Genomic DNA, 17,472 nt, shown 5'->3' on the forward strand with positions numbered 1-17,472 from the left:
TCTTGAAAGGGAGAACTGGGTTTCCCTGGCTACCCTGGAATACCGGTATGTTATTGATTATTAGCATCAGAATTCTTTTATTGGCCAAGTATATTTGCACAAACAGGAAATTGACTTGGTGAGGTTGGTGCATGGACATAAAAAACAAATAGCAAAAAGTGACAAGAAATTTACAAAATAGCTAAATATTAACAAAATAGCAATAACAAATTTACAAATTTACAAAAAAGAGCAGCAGAACAATACATCTTGTAGGCTGTGTGAGACTAAGTGGCAATGAGGCTAGAGGCTGTGAAATGGTTATGGGGCATGTACACTATAAATTAGAATAATTTGAAATAATTATAAATTACACTGTCAGTGCATCATGTGTGTGACAGGGTGGGGGGGGAAGTCCCAGAGGCAGGGGGCTTGTTTGTGAGCCCCACTGCCATGGGGAAAAAACTGTTCAGGTGGTGCAAGGTTTTAGTCTGGATTGACCGGAACCTTTTGCCGGATGGAAGTCTCTGGAAGAGGTTGTGACCAGGATGGGAAGGATCTGCGATGATCTTTCCTGCTCCCTTACTGGTCTTGGAGTGGAACAGGTCCAGGAGAGATGGCAGGTTGCAGCCAATGACCTTCTCGGCTGACCGAATGATCCGCTGCAGTTTGCCTTTGTCCTTGGCAGTGGAGGCAGCAAACCAGACAGTGATTGATGAGCTGAGGATGGACTCAATGATGGCCGTGTAGAACTCGACCATCACTTTCTGCGGCATGTTGAATTTCTTCAGCTGCCGCAGGAAGAACATCCTCTGCTAGGCCTTCTTGATGGTGGAGGTGATGTTCTCCGCCCACCTGAGGTCGTTTGAAATTATTGTCCCCAGGAATCTGAATGACTCCACAGTGTTAACTTTGGAGTCACACATGATGAGGGGGGCGGTTGGGGCTGGGCTTCTTCTGAAGTCTACTACCATCTCTACAGTTTTAGGGCATTCAGCTCCAAGTGGTTCTGGCTGCACCAGGAAGCCAGGCTGTCAACTTTCTCTCTGTAGGCGGCCTCATCACCATTGGAGATTAATCCAATGAGGGTTGTGTCATCCGCGAACTTCAGGAGTTTGACAGAAGAGTGGCTAGAGGTGCAGCTGTTGGTGTAGAGGGATAAGAGTAGAGGAGAGAGCACACAGCCTTGTGGGGCTCCAGTGCTGATGGTCCCGGGGCTCTGAGACAAGCTTGCCCAGCCATACCTGCTGCTTCCTGTCTGTCAGGAAGTCAGTGATCCACCTGCAGGTGGGCTCAGGCACACTCAGCTGGGATAGCTGGGGCGATAATGTTGAATGCAGAGCTGAAGTCCACAAACAGGATCCTGGCGTAGGTGCCGGGGGAGTCTAGATGCTGGAGGATGCTACAGGATGATACAGACCTGTTGGCGCTATAGGCAAACTGCAGTGGGTCAAGGAGGGGGTTGGTGATGGCCTTGAGGTGGGTGAGCACTAGGCGCTCAAAGGTCTTCATTACCACAGAGGTCAGGGCGACTGGTCTGTAGTCATTAAGGCCTGTGATCTTCTGCTTTTTGGGAATGGGGATGATGGTGGATGTTTTGAAGCAGGCAGGTACCATGCATTCAACCAGTGAAGTGTTAAAGATGTCCATAAACACTGGAGACAGCTGGTCTGCACAGTGCTTCAGTGTGGAGGGGGAGACAGCGTCTGGTCCAGCTGCCTTGCGGGGGCTCTGTTTCTTTAACAGTTTGTTGACGTCTCTCTCCTGGATGGAGAGAGGTGCGATGGGGGGGAGGGGGCTGTCTGGGTCCATTGTGTGTGTGTGGGGGGGGGGGGGGTAGTGCCTCTGTCCAGGCTGGGAAGAAGAGGTGTGATAGCTGTGGGGGGGGGGTTGGTTGTGTGGGTCAGAGTCAGGACTGCTCCATTGTCTGTCAAATCTACAGTAGAACTCATTCAGGTCGTTTGCAAGTCTGAGGTCATCCATAGAGTGGGGGATTTGTTTTTGCAGTCTGTGATCACTCGAAGGGCTTTCCAGACTGACGAGGAGTCGTTGGCTGCAAATTGTTGTTCTAGCTTCTTTGAGTATTGTCATCTGGCCTCCTTAATCTCCTTGCCAAACGAGTATTTAGCCAGTCTAAACCTTTCCTTGTCTCCACTCGTGAAAGCCCTCGCCTTCTCCAAACGAAGATGTTTGAGTCTTGGAAATTGGTTGTCGAGGATTTGTGGCCAAGACAACCTATGCACTGCTAACGGAGCTGGGTATTCGCGGACGAGAATTGAAACTGGCGATAAAGAATATGTCGGTAGCAGCGGAGAGCGCTAGCCAGTGGCTGTGGCTGAGGCGGAAGATCAGTAGCTGGGGTTCCCGTTAAAGGTAAGATGCAACAGCGACTTGACTAGAGCATGAGGTAGCATAGCTTGGCATTGTTTGGCTATATTAATGAGAAGGCATCGTGTCATATTGTGGTGGTGAGGGGTTTTGTACTGCCATTGTTTGGCTATATTTATGAGAGGATATCGTGTCATAGTGTGGTGGGGGGGGTTAGTACTGCTAGCCAGTGTAGGCTAGCCATGAAGTTGCACGGACACAAACATTCCCCCACAACATAAATAAAGGGCACACTCACCCCTCCTTTCCCTAATCCGGGACCGTATCCACCCGGGGGCTTCCCCACCTCTAACCCTTCCCTCTACCCTAAATTAGGGTTTGAATCCCTGCATCTACACTTACATAAAGACATAAACATAAACACATGCACACACTATTTAGGCCCCCACATACACCGTTCCCTTACCTTACAGAAAACATTTACCCTAGATAGGGCATCACACACACACACTGATGGGGTGGGTAGGCTGATAGGTTGGTTGTAGGGTTTAAGTTAAAGATAGTATTGAGGTAGTGGTGTTGAGGGGGGTGTTTCCAGGACGCTGGACTACACAGTTAAGCCTTCTCGAGGTGTCGTGGGCCTAACTTAACGAAACACCGGTGACAGAAGGTGCCCACTTGATAACCCCAATGACATGCTGCTTACCTCAGTTGGCTAGAGTAGGTAACCGGTGAATGGTACCACCTGAGGAATGACTCCGTAGACCTATGACGGCGTAGCCTGATGTTTGCTATGGTGTTGCATCGAATGGTGGATATATCACTCGCTTTGTTGGTTTGATTTGGCCTTCTACATCTGTTTTACCTTGGATCATGGCACAAGGGATTATAACATCTTGTCCTGTGTATTAATAAATGCTAAAGCTAGCTTAGGCTAGTGACTGTTGTGAATAGAGCAGCTGACAACTAGGGAAAGACCTTGTGACAGAATGGAAAGACAGCTGACAGGAGGAAATAGACCCCACCGGGGCGGCATTGGGTTAGCAACTCAATGCTGCAGTAACCAAGGTTGTATAAACCTAGTGGTTACACCCTACCTAGCTACAGAAACGACTTTGAGAAAAACACCCCTAGAGTCTGCGAGAGCGGGGGCGGAAGATGACTCATCTATGGCTAACATGGTTATTGACTCTGGAACGGACCTGACTACGAGTAGGGAAAACATGGCTGTGGAAGGCACTAGATCAGAGATGGGTGGGAAGAAGCTCCAAACTTGTTCATGCGGCTGGCAAAAGGTAACAACTTTGAAGGGTCTTAGAATCCATCAAGGGAGGAGGAAGTGCTTGGTAGAGGGAACACAGGGATCCCGCATTGACAATTATTTCCTCAGAAGTATGTCAAGTCAGTCGGTTGAAGTCCAGCGGCAGGAAGTAAACCACAGTTCGCAGGACATCAGCACCCCTGAAGTAGGTCCTAGCACTGAAGAAGACAGAGAGACCAGCCAGCCCAAAAGGGAAAAGATTAGTGCCCAGAAGCCGAGAGTTAAATGGCCAGGGGCTTCAGAAAACAGGGTATGGGAAGGTATCAACAGTGACTTGAGTAGGATTTTAGACAAGTTGAAAGGTACTGCCGAGAGTAAACTGGAGAAAATGGGCGATATTATCTATGATTATGGAGCAGAAAGATTTGGCGTGTCCGAGAAAAAGAAGAAGACAGGTACTGAGGTAATTAAATCTAGGCGCCAACAGGAAATGGATAGACTTATCAGGGAGAGAAGACAGCTCAGGAAACAGTGGAGGAAAGCTACAGAGGCTGAGAAGGAAGGGTTAAATAGGCTGCAGGTAGATGTGAAGGAGAGACTGGCAGTGTTAAGAAGAGCAGAGAGCATTAGGAAAAACAGGAAAAAGAGAGAGCGAGCTAGAACAGCATTTTACAAAGATCCATTTAGATTTGTGAAATCGTTATTTAGTAAGGGGAAAAATGGTAGCCTTAGGGCTCCAAAACAGGAGCTTGAGGGACATCTGGAGGAAGTGCATAGAGACAGAGAAAGGTCTAGACAGCTACCCCTCCCCCCTGACATTCCACCTATTGGAGAGATAACCAGTCAGTGTGACGATAGCCCACCTAGGTGGAAAGAGGTACAAGAGATAGTAAGGCGGGCTAGGGCGTCTTCAGCCCCAGGGCCCAATGGAGTCCCTTACAGGCTGTACAAGAGTGCGCCAGATGTGCTGAGGTTCTTATGGACATTGATGAAGGTAGTCTGGAAGAAACAGGTTATTCCTAGGGCATGGCGTAGAGCAGGGGGAATTTTTATTCCCAAAGAAAGAGACTCTGTAGACATTAGTCAGTTTAGGCCTATAAGCCTTCTTAATGTGGAAGGGAAGGTTTTCTTTAGTGTGGTGGCACAGAGGTTGTCTAGTTACTTAGTAAAGAATAGCTTAATTGACACTACGGTGCAAAAGGCTGGAATTCCAGGCTTCTCCGGGTGCTTGGAACACACCAGCATGATTTGGAATCAAATTCAGACAGCTAGACATGAGAAGAAAGACCTTCATGTGGTATTTTTGGATCTGGCGAATGCTTTTGGGTCAGTACCGCATAGTCTGTTATGGGAGGCGTTTGACTTTTTTAAAGTGCCAGACAGTATAAAGAGGTTAGTTAAAGCTTACTTTTGTGACATTCAACTCTGTTTTACTACAGCAGAGTACACTACAGCTTGGCAACAGCTAGAGATAGGCATTATGGCAGGCTGTACAATTTCCCCTTTGGCCTTTACCATGGCAATGGAAGTCATAATCAGAGCCTCGAAATGGGTAGTGGGTGGGGAAAGGTTGCAGGGAGGGCTGCGCCTCCCACCAATCAGGGCTTACATGGATGACATGACAACTATGACATCAACAGCCCCTTGTACTAGGAGGCTACTGGATAAACTAAATAGCAACCTAGAATGGGCTAGGATGAAAGTGAAGCCAAGCAAGTCTAGGAGTATCTCCATTGTCAAAGGGAAGATAGCTGATAAAAAGTTTTTCATTGGTGGGGAAGTGGTTCCAACAGTGTTAGAGAAACCGGTTAAAAGCTTAGGAAGATGGTATGACGCAAGCCTCAATGACAAGAGTCAATGTGAGGAGTTGAGGCAGGAGATGATTCAAGGCATCAAAGGTATAGATAAGTCAGGGCTCCCAGGCAAGCTAAAGTTGTGGTGCCTACAGTTTGGATTGTTGCCTCGGCTGATGTGGCCACTGACAGTTTACGAGGTTCCCATATCGAAGGTTGAAAAAATGGAAAGGTTGATTAACTCTAATATTAGAAAGTGGCTTGGAGCCCCGCGCTGTCTGACCAGTGTGGCCCTGTATGGAAAGGGCATGCTAGAGCTGCCGATTTCTAGTCTGACAGAGGAATTTAAATGTGCCAAGGCTAGACTGGAAATGACTCTAACCCAGTCAAAGGACCCAGTTGTTAGAAGTGCAGCGCCCATAGTTAAAACTGGAAGGAAGTGGAAGCCTAAAGAGGCAGTGCAACAGGCACAGGCAGCCCTTAGCCATAGGGATATCATTGGGCAGGTTCAGCATGGACGTGGAGGTCTAGGGCTGTGTGCAGGAAAACCTGTGTGGAGTAAGGCAACAGCAGTAGAAAGGAGGAAACTGGTAGTGGAAGAAATACACAGACAGGAGGAGATGATAAGATGTACAAGGGCGGTGGCACAGGCAAAACAAGGCCAGTGGGTAAACTGGGAGAGTGTAGTGAAGAGAAGCTTGAAGTGGAAGGATTTGTGGAGCATGGAGGCAAGCAGAATTAAATTTATCGTAGGGGCTACTTATGACGTACTGCCATCTCCCCAAAATCTTAATCAATGGTTGGGTGAGGATGCTGCCTGCCCGTTATGTTCCAGCGTATGCACACTTAGGCATATAATGACTGGGTGTAGAATCAGTCTTTCTCAAGGGCGATACACGTGGCGTCACAATCAAGTGTTGAAATGTTTAGCTGCTGCAGTTGAGGGAAAACGGCTAGAAGTAAACTCGCTAGCTAGTAGTGGCCAGCGGAAAGACATTGCATTTATAAGAGAGGGAGAGACTGGCGTAAGGAGGCCAGGGCGCAGCTGCGCGCAGGGACAGTTGCGAACTGGCGCAGATTGGAAGTTAAAGGTAGATTTAATTGAACAGCTAATCGTACCGGCTGAAATTGCTAGCACTAATTTGCGGCCAGACATGCTGCTGTGGTCTGAAGCACAGAAGCTAGTTTATATTATCGAACTCACGGTCCCTTGGGAAGACCGGGTTGACGAGGCTTATGAACGAAAGAAAGCTAAATATGCAGAATTAGCGGCAGACGCGACACAGCGTGGGTGGACCGCTTTTGTTCGCCCAGTGGAAATTGGTTGTCGAGGATTTGTGGCCAAGACAACCTATGCACTGCTAACGGAGCTGGGTATTCGCGGACGAGAATTGAAACTGGCGATAAAGAATATGTCGGTAGCAGCGGAGAGCGCTAGCCAGTGGCTGTGGCTGAGGCGGAAGATCAGTAGCTGGGGTTCCCGTTAAAGGTAAGATGCAACAGCGACTTGACTAGAGCATGAGGTAGCATAGCTTGGCATTGTTTGGCTATATTAATGAGAAGGCATCGTGTCATATTGTGGTGGTGAGGGGTTTTGTACTGCCATTGTTTGGCTATATTTATGAGAGGATATCGTGTCATAGTGTGGTGGGGGGGGTTAGTACTGCTAGCCAGTGTAGGCTAGCCATGAAGTTGCACGGACACACACATTCCCCCACAACATAAATAAAGGGCACACTCACCCCTCCTTTCCCTAATCCGGGACCGTATCCACCCGGGGGCTTCCCCACCTCTAACCCTTCCCTCTACCCTAAATTAGGGTTTGAATCCCTGCATCTACACTTATATAAAGACATAAACATAAACACATGCACACACTATTTAGGCCCCCACATACACCGTTCCCTTACCTTACAGAAAACATTTACCCTAGATAGGGCATCACACACACACACTGATGGGGTGGGTAGGCTGATAGGTTGGTTGTAGGGTTTAAGTTAAAGATAGTATTGAGGTAGTGGTGTTGAGGGGGGTGTTTCCAGGACGCTGGACTACACAGTTAAGCCTTCTCGAGGTGTCGTGGGCCTAACTTAACGAAACACCGGTGACAGAAGGTGCCCACTTGATAACCCCAATGACATGCTGCTTACCTCAGTTGGCTAGAGTAGGTAACCGGTGAATGGTACCACCTGAGGAATGACTCCGTAGACCTATGACGGCGTAGCCTGATGTTTGCTATGGTGTTGCATCGAATGGTGGATATATCACTCGCTTTGTTGGTTTGATTTGGCCTTCTACATCTGTTTTACCTTGGATCATGGCACAAGGGATTATAACATCTTGTCCTGTGTATTAATAAATTGCTGTGAACCAGGGCTTGTCATTGTTGTAACTCACCCTGGTGCGTGTTGGAATATATCTGTCCTCACAGAAGCTGATGTATGACATCACAGACTCTGTGTATTCGTCCAGGCTGTTGGAAGCAGTCTTAAAAATGTCCCAGTCTGTGGTGTCTAGGCAGTCACGCAGCTCCTCCACTGCTTCTCTGCTGCTCCAATTCTTAGATGTCCACACAGCAGGTTTAGAAAGTTTTAGTTTCTGCCTGTATGCCGGGATCAGATGAATAAGAGCGTGGTCAGATAGTCCCAGAGCGGGGAACTGCGTGATAAGCTCTGCTGATGGTGCTGTAATAGTGATCCAAAATCTTCTCCTCCCTGGTTGGGCATTTGTTTTTGATTGTACAGTTTTATCATTTTAAAATAAATAATTAAACAAATAATCCATATACACGGACAGACTGCAGTATAAGCCCAAATGAACAGAAAAGATAAGCACTAAATTAAATCAGGAAGTTATATAGTGCATCTTTTCCATTAATTTGGGACTGACACATCTGCACAAGATACATCATCGACTCATCTTGGCAATAGGCAAATTCAGAGGTTTGATTTTGTTTACTGTCCCTTTAGTTTATGACTTGAATAAACCTTTGTGCTTGTTTTCCTGTTCTCTTTCTTCTGTTTTTGTGGTGGTCAGGGTGAGAGTGGGACTGTTGGAGACAAAGGTGGTCCAGGCCCCAAAGGAAACCGGGGCAGAGGGGTGAGACACACACACACACATACACGTATGCATATTGCATACAGGCATACTGTAGATAACTCATACATACCCATTATTGAGTATAGCACTACACCACTCCCCAAATGGGGTCTTATACTTCATAGCTTGTTTATGACCATTAAGATGTGCACTGGTATGCTCTTTCTAATAAGATGTAATACAGTGTTATTCAGATAAACCCCAGACATGATGAGCAGAACTTTAGTTGACTTATGATTTCGTTATTTACTGCTACTGTTTGTTGATCATGTTGTTGTTGAATCATTTGATTGATTCAGGGAAACTCAGGCAGATCAGGTGAACCAGGGGACCCAGGGACTACAGGACCACTGGGACACACAGTTAGTAGATGATGATGATGATCCTGCTCTTGCTGCTGTTGCTGTATGATAAGGATGATCATGATGGTCATGTTGATGATAAGAGTAATAACAGCCACGGGTGTTACTGTTTACTGATCTTAATCTTTATGGAATTCCACTGTCCTTCTGTGTTTTTCACTTTTTAATGAGACCGTGGGAAAGTGAGAGGGACCAATGAAGAGGGCTCATAGGATAGAAAGTGGCGATGGGTGGTTGCGGATTATAATGCCAATTCTGTATTTTTCCCCAGGGTCCCAGAGGTCCTCCGGGAGTACGACATATGTCTGTATGTATATCCCTCCCTTTTCTCCAGGATCCTTTACTTTATGCTGCACATTTTTACTTTTAGGACCTGTTTGGTAAGGCTTCTGTTTCTCTCTAGACTTGCCAGCTGGTCACCTATATCCGAGATAATTGTGGTAAGCTCTTAGTTCTTCTATTTTGTGTAACTAATTGTACAGCAGTATCAAATCGCTAACTTTCCAATGTTAGAATCGGAAGAAGAATGTGTTTTTGTAAGCAAAGTTGAATCTATGGATAAACTATATCTAAACTATGAATTATGTTGTTTCTCTCCCCTAAACAGCATGCTCCCAAGGTATGTTGCTCCATTAACCCTTTCCCCTCTACTCATGGATGGTAAGAGCAGGCAGTATGTCCTTGTTGTACCGTAGAATCAGGTGTAACCTACGTAACTCTATGCAGTTAAATCTATATCAGCTCTCATAAATGTTTGTTATGGTTGTGTATGATTTTTGCTAAGTAATAAGGAGCTGAATATGTAAAGTTACAGGTACTATTCGTTGATGAATTGTAATGAGAAAGTAATGAAGTGAGATGCTTACTCTAAGTGAGCTGACCACAGTGAAAAAAGGTATTGTTGTCTGCCTCTGCCCCCTCTCTCTCTCTCTCTCTCTAGGTCGGTCTGGGTGCCCGGCTTACCCCACAGAGGTGGTCATCGCCTTGGACATGTCAGAGGATGTGACTCCGTCCGCGTTTGAGAGGATGCGCTCCACTCTCCTCTCCCTATTGGACGACATCTCCATCACTGAGAGCAACTGCCCAACAGGAGCTCGGGTCGCCGTGGTAGCCTACAGTGCCAACACTAAGTATGCAATCCGTTTCCAAGACTACCGCCACAAAAAGCAGCTGATGGAGGCCGTTCAGAACATCACCCTGGAGCGAACAGCGAATCGACGTAACCTTGGGGCAGCCATGCTCTACGTAGCGCGCAACGTCTTCAAACGCGTTCGGCAAGCAGTGACAATGAGGAAGGTGGCGGTCTTCCTCGCCAACGGACCCTCACAGGACTCCTCGGTAATTGCAACTGCAGCAATGGAGTTTAAGGCCCTAAATATTGTCCCTGCTGTCATTGCCCTCAAGAACGCCCCAGAAGTTCGCCGGGCTTTTGAGGTATGAACGACAAAGAATATAATAATATAATTATAATATATTATATAAATATAATAATAAATAAAATACCACTGGAACTGGTTAGGAAAGGCAAATATTAATAATAGATTGCATTTTCTTGTGGCGCAGGCTGATGACACAGGCAGCTCCGTCTTCACTGTGTTGGATAGATCTCAGGACCAGACTGCTGAGCTGAGAAGAGTCAAACAATGTGTAATCTGCTACGGTAAGCACAAATGGTGTGAGATCTGCACACTTAACTCACATTTTTGTGCTATTATACTATTGACAATTTTGTTTGCTCGAAATTCAGAGTTATATATTTATTACATATTTCCTTTTTAATTATTAGTAACTTGATTTCCGTCAGCAATTTTCATGAATTATATGATCATAGTGATCCGTCTTAAATGTGCATGACATTTCTGAGGGGGCACAACTACAGTATTTGAGTAATTTTATTTTGGCTCTCCACTCCAAAAGTTTGGATTTGAAATCAAACAATTACTATGAGGTTAAAGTAGAGATTCTCAGATTTTATTTGATGGAATCTGTGTACATATTGGTTTCACCTTTCATAATTTACAACACTTTTTATGCATAGTCCCCCTACCCAAAAGTGATAGGACAGGTGTTTCTTGTTCATCAGGTGTATTCCGTCACATCATTTCTGCAGTCAAAAGAGAGCTCTCAATGTATTATACACTTTGCATTTGCCTTTGGAGTCTGCTATTAGTGTCTGTCAACATGAGGACCAAAGAGACAGGAAAAGTCAGGGAAGCCATTATGAGGCTGAAATATTTGAAAAAAATCTAGCAGATACCTTAAACCTACCAAAATCAAAATGTTGGAACATTAAAAGGAAAGAAAGCACTGGTGAGCTCAGAAATCAGCCTGGTAGGCCAAGGAAGACTTCTACAGTGGATCGAAGAATGCTCACCATGATTAAGAAAAACCTCAAAACAACTGTCCCACAGATCAGGAACATTCTTCGGGAGGTAGGCATGAATGTGTCAGAGACTACCATCCATAGAAGACTTCACCAGCAGAACTACAGAGGTTACACTGCAAGGTGCAAACCACTAGTTAGCCACAAAAACAGGATGGCCACAGTTTGCTAAAAAGTACCTAAAAGAGGCTGCAGAGTTCTGGAAAAGATCTTGTGGACAGATGGGACAAAGATGAACATGGACCAGAGTGATGGCAAGAGTAAAGTATGGAGAAAAAAAAGGCCTGTATTGTTTCTTTAAGTTTCTGATAGATTTTCTCCAATATTTTATTGCCTTCTCTTGGGTCCTCATGTTGACAGACACTAATAGCAGACTCCAAAGGCAAACGTAAAGCTTAGAATCAATACTAGACATTTGACAGCTCTTTTATGACTGCACAAATGATGTGATGGGACACACCTGATGAAGCAGCCAATTGCCCCATTTCTTTTGGGTACCCTAAAATAGGGGGACCATGCATAAAAAGTTTCTGAATGGTGAAACCAATATGTTCACACATTTTAACCTCATAGTAATTATTTTATTTCAAATGCAAACTTTTGGAGTGTAGAGCCAAAAGAAGAAAAAAGTTTCACTGTCCCATTACTCACGCAGGGCACCTCCAACCCCAGCTGACAAATAGAATGTTTGCAGCCTATTGTGAGAGCCTATTGTGACGCTTAATGATAACAACTTATATAGGACAGCAGAAGGTGATTGTGACATCAGCCCACAGTTGCTGACAAATTCGCTCACCTTCCACCACTCCACAGCTCCCCCCACGCCTTCCCCCACACATTCGCCCACTATTTTGTAATTCGCTGCCCATCACTGGCATTTGAAAAGAGATAAATTACTGAACCCTCATCATATTTTGATCACCTAACTTATTGCAGCAGAGATGTTCATCATGGTTCTGTGATCTGTCTAATGTTAGCCTATGCATTGGGAAAGTATTTAGACCTGTTCACTTTATCCACATTTTGTTATGTTACAGCCTTATTCTAAAATGGATTAAATAAAACATTTTCCTCATCAATCTACACACAATACCCCATAATGACAAAGCCAAAACAGATTTGTAGAAATGTTTGTTATTTTATTAAAAATAAAAAATTGAAATATCACATTTACATAAGTATTCAGACCCTTTGCTATGACACTCGATATTGAGCTCAGGTGCATCCTGTTTCCATTGATTATCCTTAAGATGTTTCTACGACTTGATTGGAGTCCACCTGTGGTAAATTCAATTGATTGAGTGGACATGATTTGGAACGGCACACACCTGTCTATATAAGGTTGACAGTGCATGTCAGAGCAAAAACCAGGCTATGAGGTCGAAGGAATCGTTTGTAGACCCACGAGACAGGATTGTGTCACGGCACAGATCTGGGAAAGGGTACAAAAAAAAATTCTGCAGTATTGAAGGTCCCCAAGAACACAGCAGCCTCCATCATTCTTAAATGGAAGAAGTTTGGAACCACCAAGACTCTTCCTAGAGCTGGCAGCCCGGCCAAACTGAGCAATAGGGGGAGAAGGGTGGTGACCAAGAACCCAATGGTAGAGTGGCCAGAGGGAAGCCACTCCTCAGTAAAAAGCACATGACAGCCCGCTTTGAGTTTGCCAAACGGCACCTAAAGGACTCTCGAACCATGAGAAACAAGATTCTCTGGTCTGATGAAACCAAGATTGAACTCTTTGGCCTGAATGCCAAGCATCACGTCTGGAGGAAACCAGGCACCGCTCATCACTTGGCCAATACCATCCCTCAGTGAAGCATGGTGGTGGCAGCATAGACTACACTAGTCAGGATCAAGGCAAAGATGAACGGAGCAAAGTACAGAGAGATCCTTGATGAAAACCTGTTCCGGAGCACTCAGGACCTCAGACTGGGGCGAAGGTTCACCTTCCAACAGGACAACAACCCTAAGCACACAGCCAAGACAACGCAGGAGTGGCTTCGGGACAGGTCTCTGAATGTCCTTGAGTGGCCCAGCCAGAGCCCGGACTTGAACCCGATCGAACATCTCTGGAGAGATCTGCAAATAGCTGTGCAGCGACGCTCCCCATCCAACCTGACAGAGCTTGAGAGGATCTGCAGAGAACAATGGGACAAACTCCCCAGGTGTGGCAAGCTTGTAGTGTCATACCCAAGAAGACTCGAGGCTGCCAAAGGTGCTTCAGTAAAGGATCTGAATACCAATGTAAATGTGATATTTAAATTTTTAATAAATTAGCAGTAATTTCTAAAAGCCTGTTTTCACTTTGTCATTATTGGGTATTGTGTGTAAATTGATGAGGGAAAAAATGAATTTAATCCATTTTAGAATAGGACTGTAACATAATGCGGAAAAGGTGAAGTGGTCTGAATGCTTTCCGAATGCACTGTATGTTGCCATGTTACGATGCAGTTGTCATAGAGAGCATAACTCCTTAATATACAGATAGCAACTTGTGCTCTGGTAGACTAGATATCACACAACATTTTGGCTACAGTAAAATCAATGTTGGCATGTCAATCTTCTATGAGCTATCAGAATTTGTTAAAGGAAGAACTTTATTGTTCTAGGGGAGGAGTGGGCCTGGATTGAACTCAGCATTAGAATTTTATCTCTGAAAGGCTTTGAGCTTGTTGTAAGCGGAGCTCAAGCAAGCACACACAGGAGCTGCAGCAAAATGTATAGCCTACAGATTATGAATGTCAAACATATCAAGCACCGTCCAAGGCTACAGCAATGATATGGCACCTATATAAAAGTTATTCATTTGTAGCCAACTATGATTAAAAAAAAAAGTAATAATAAAATAGTAAAATACTGACAGTTAGACAACTACAAATGACTTGTTGGATACGGGCAGTAAAACTGTGAAAATATAATATATAATATATAATAATATAATTTGTTAACAGATTAACAGTTGTGAGTTTTATATATTAGGCTATAGCCCACAGAATATGAATAATTGCATTCTTCTAAATTAAGGTTTATCCAAGGACATCATTTCAAATTTCTCCAACCAGACAATAATTTCTCCTTTTCCAAATTGAAACAACGTAATTCATCCAGGCTGCCATTATTGTTAATTCAGAATGAAAAAAAATATATATAAATTAAAATATACAATTAATATCAGCTCACAAATTGGGCAAGTGAAGACACTGATGTGAGCTACTGTTTCACAATTTTTTTACACAAAAAAATGTACTTGCTCAAAAATGCCACCTGGTGGTTGTATTACCAAGGTGAAACAAATAAAATAAAATGTTTGGAGAAGACTAGTTTACTGCCACTGTACCCCAGCGATATATTTGCACAAGCATGAACCTTTTAAAGTCTGACATAATGTACATTTGTTCACGTAATGGATGACATTTTTGGTCTATCAAACAGTGTTCAAATGTGCAAAGTGTACCCTATTACTTACTTGCATGAGGATTTATCTCCAAACTTCTCTTTTTAGAATGTCCAGGTGGCAATAATTTATGCAATCCTAAATTAACACTGTATCCATGCGAGTTGCGTTATTCCAAAAGCGTTAAGTGCCCTTCCTGTACATGTAGTGTTTTCTTTTGGTGACCTTCCATCATTTTTGTGCAATTCAAGATCTGTTTAGTGGGTAGAAAGTATAACCCAGTCTTAAGAGCTGTTGATGCAGCAGTGAAAGATCTTCTTGAGTTTTTGTCTGACCTTTGGTTCTCTGATCCCTCAGACCCCTGCAGTCCAGACGTGGTATGCGCCAGTGGTTGACATGGACCTGGCTGTGGTGGTGGATTAACATGCATTTAATTTGCTGAAGAGGAGACTTAAGGCATGGGGGAGTATGTTTAAAAAGTGTAATTTCTGAATGGTGAAACCAATATGTACACAATTACCATCAAATAAAAGCTGAGGATCTCTACTTTAACCGCATAGTAATTGTTTGATTTCAACTCCAAACTTCTGGAGTGTAGAGCCAAAAGAAGAAAAGATGGCTTCACTGTCCCAATACTTACGCAGGGCACTGTATGCAATTTATAGTATGTTATTATTAGAGCCCTGAGTTTTCCAGTTTTCCATGTTCCCTAACTAGGAAAAACACGGAGTAACAGGCTATAGTTACTGTATGTGATTAGACATTAAAAATTGGAGTTACTGTATGTACATTTTTTCCCCACCCAACCTGAGGTGGTGCTGGAGGAAGAGGAGGAGCAGGAACAGGAGAGGTTTTTGAAGCACCAAGGTCTTTACCAGACTAACACTGGGCTTACACAGGTGGATATCTTAGATTCCCTTGCCAAGGGGGGGGCGGAGGTGCCTTGTCGTCACGACCAAACTTGAATGGTATCGTATTCAGTCATTCACTTCACCCAAATACTGTACATTTCTCACAGACAACTCACTCTGTGAGAAAATATTTCTGTTTCACTTGGTGCTATAAACATCAATGTAAAAGTAAAGCGACTTCTGTTTGGAATACTAGTTAGCAAGTCATCAGCCATATTCATGCACAAGCAGTTAGGTGAATGCATGCAATATATACGTTGAATGCATGTTGTTTTTTCTTTTAGGCTACAAGCTAGTTATAGATACAGATAAACTTGACCTCATATTTACTGCAAACCCTTACTGTTAGCTGGTTATGACAGGTTTGGTGGTCGTGCATCTCTCTGCTGTTTGACAGACAAGGAGTCAAAAAGTATAAAATGAATCACTGGTTACCACTGGCTGGTACTCTTTTATTTAATATCACTCAAATATTAAATCATGTTGCCAATTATGATAAAAAGATCAGGGTTTTACATTATGAGAACGTCTGCACCCTATGACATTTTTTATGATAACAACTGTATGCTACGTTCCTATCCAGTCTCAATCCCACTGAAACCCACAATCCATACTCCTGTCTCGCATGAAAATTATTTACTTTATTCTGAGATCAATATGTTGCATTATAAAAGCCGACTCGCGCTTATTCATGTCAGATTCTGCTCACATCTTCTTCAGTTGTCCTTCCCACGATATAACAAATGGCTATGAGCTCTCTGAAATGTCAAACTGAATTCCGATTGGTCTCCTTAAAAAACAGCTCCTAATTTAAATACTTAAGCCTATATAACAGGGGCAAAGGGATACATTATCTCTCTTTCCTGTGTCCTGTTGAGGTTCTCATCATGTTGTGTCATCTCTCTCTCTCTCTCTCTCTCTCTCTCTCTCTCTCTCTCTCTCTCTCTCTCTCTCTCTCTATATATATATATATATATATATATATAAATTAGAATGTAACATTTCTCTAAGAAGTATTTGCCTTGTAATAGTTGTATAAGTATACAGTATTATTAAAGCCTTATTTGATTCATTCTATTTGACTCAACAATTCTTTGCACAGTGATAATTACATTGGAGTAAGATTATTAATATTAGCTATGCTTTGCTATTAACAAAATATGGGCAAAAGTCTCTGCCAAACCTTCGTGTGGAAACTGATATTATTATTAAATGCTCTACAGCTACATGGACAAGCTGGATGTGAAGAATGTTTTCCGTCGGTTCCGCATTTCCCATTTTTGCAAAATCTAAAGCACATAAACTGGTGCTGCTTATGCTCTCTAGTCGTTAATTAATTAGTCAATTCATTTGAAACCAAAAACGTTTAGTTAACCAGCTGGCTAGTTGTAATATCCAGATCGGTTTTGTAGTGTTAGGCTGTGCATTTGTCATTTTGCTATTTTCGCTCACCTGCCCTGATCGCATGTGGATGTACAAAAATGACACTCGCTTGTGAGTAATGTCGGGCTGGTGTAGGCTTCATGAAAGCCAACCAGTTCCTCCACCAATTTTTCATCGCAGCTCGACGAACCTTACAACAAATCCGTTATATTTGTTTTCGTTTTAGCGGCACATTTCACCAGCGCCTCACAGCTGCCTCGAAATTGATTTTGTAAAGTTGTCCCTCAATGTGATATTACAGACAGACAGGTGAGACAATTATGGTGTTATGGTTTAAAGTGTAATTCAACATCAGACTTTTTAATGTGTCCTTCCGCCAAATCTATGGGATTTTCAATGAGATGCAGGGAAGTAGGACCAACACACTTCTAAGGATAACTCCTTGTTTATTTATTTGCTAAGCCTTGAGTTGCAAGAGCATACAGGCACAGTGAAAAGCCACATATACTATATAGCCAATGTGTGTTGGTGCAATCAGAAAGATGAGTGACTGTGTTTTGTATCAGTGCTGGGAGG

General features: G+C 43.7%; 1 protein-coding gene across 1 annotated transcript in view; it reads left to right on the plus strand.

The window, feature by feature from the left end:
* Window positions 1-15,154, plus strand: part of LOC310811359 (collagen alpha-6(VI) chain-like) — a gene marked incomplete at its 5' end in the record, with an annotated part of 39,837 nt that extends 24,683 nt beyond the window's left edge. The window contains 9 exons of the mRNA XM_083679479.1: window positions 10-45; window positions 8,398-8,460; window positions 8,760-8,822; window positions 9,094-9,129; window positions 9,226-9,262; window positions 9,430-9,445; window positions 9,695-10,256; window positions 10,386-10,482; window positions 14,960-15,154. Coding sequence (XP_083535605.1) covers window positions 10-45; window positions 8,398-8,460; window positions 8,760-8,822; window positions 9,094-9,129; window positions 9,226-9,262; window positions 9,430-9,445; window positions 9,695-10,256; window positions 10,386-10,482; window positions 14,960-14,997 — 948 coding nt within the window. The 3' untranslated portion in view covers window positions 14,998-15,154. The remainder of the gene's footprint in view (window positions 1-9; window positions 46-8,397; window positions 8,461-8,759; window positions 8,823-9,093; window positions 9,130-9,225; window positions 9,263-9,429; window positions 9,446-9,694; window positions 10,257-10,385; window positions 10,483-14,959) is intronic.
* Window positions 15,155-17,472: the final 2,318 nt, after the last annotated feature.

Source organism: Argentina silus, assembly GCF_951799395.1.
Source record: "Argentina silus genome assembly, chromosome: 10".
Lineage (NCBI taxonomy): Eukaryota > Metazoa > Chordata > Actinopteri > Argentiniformes > Argentinidae > Argentina > Argentina silus.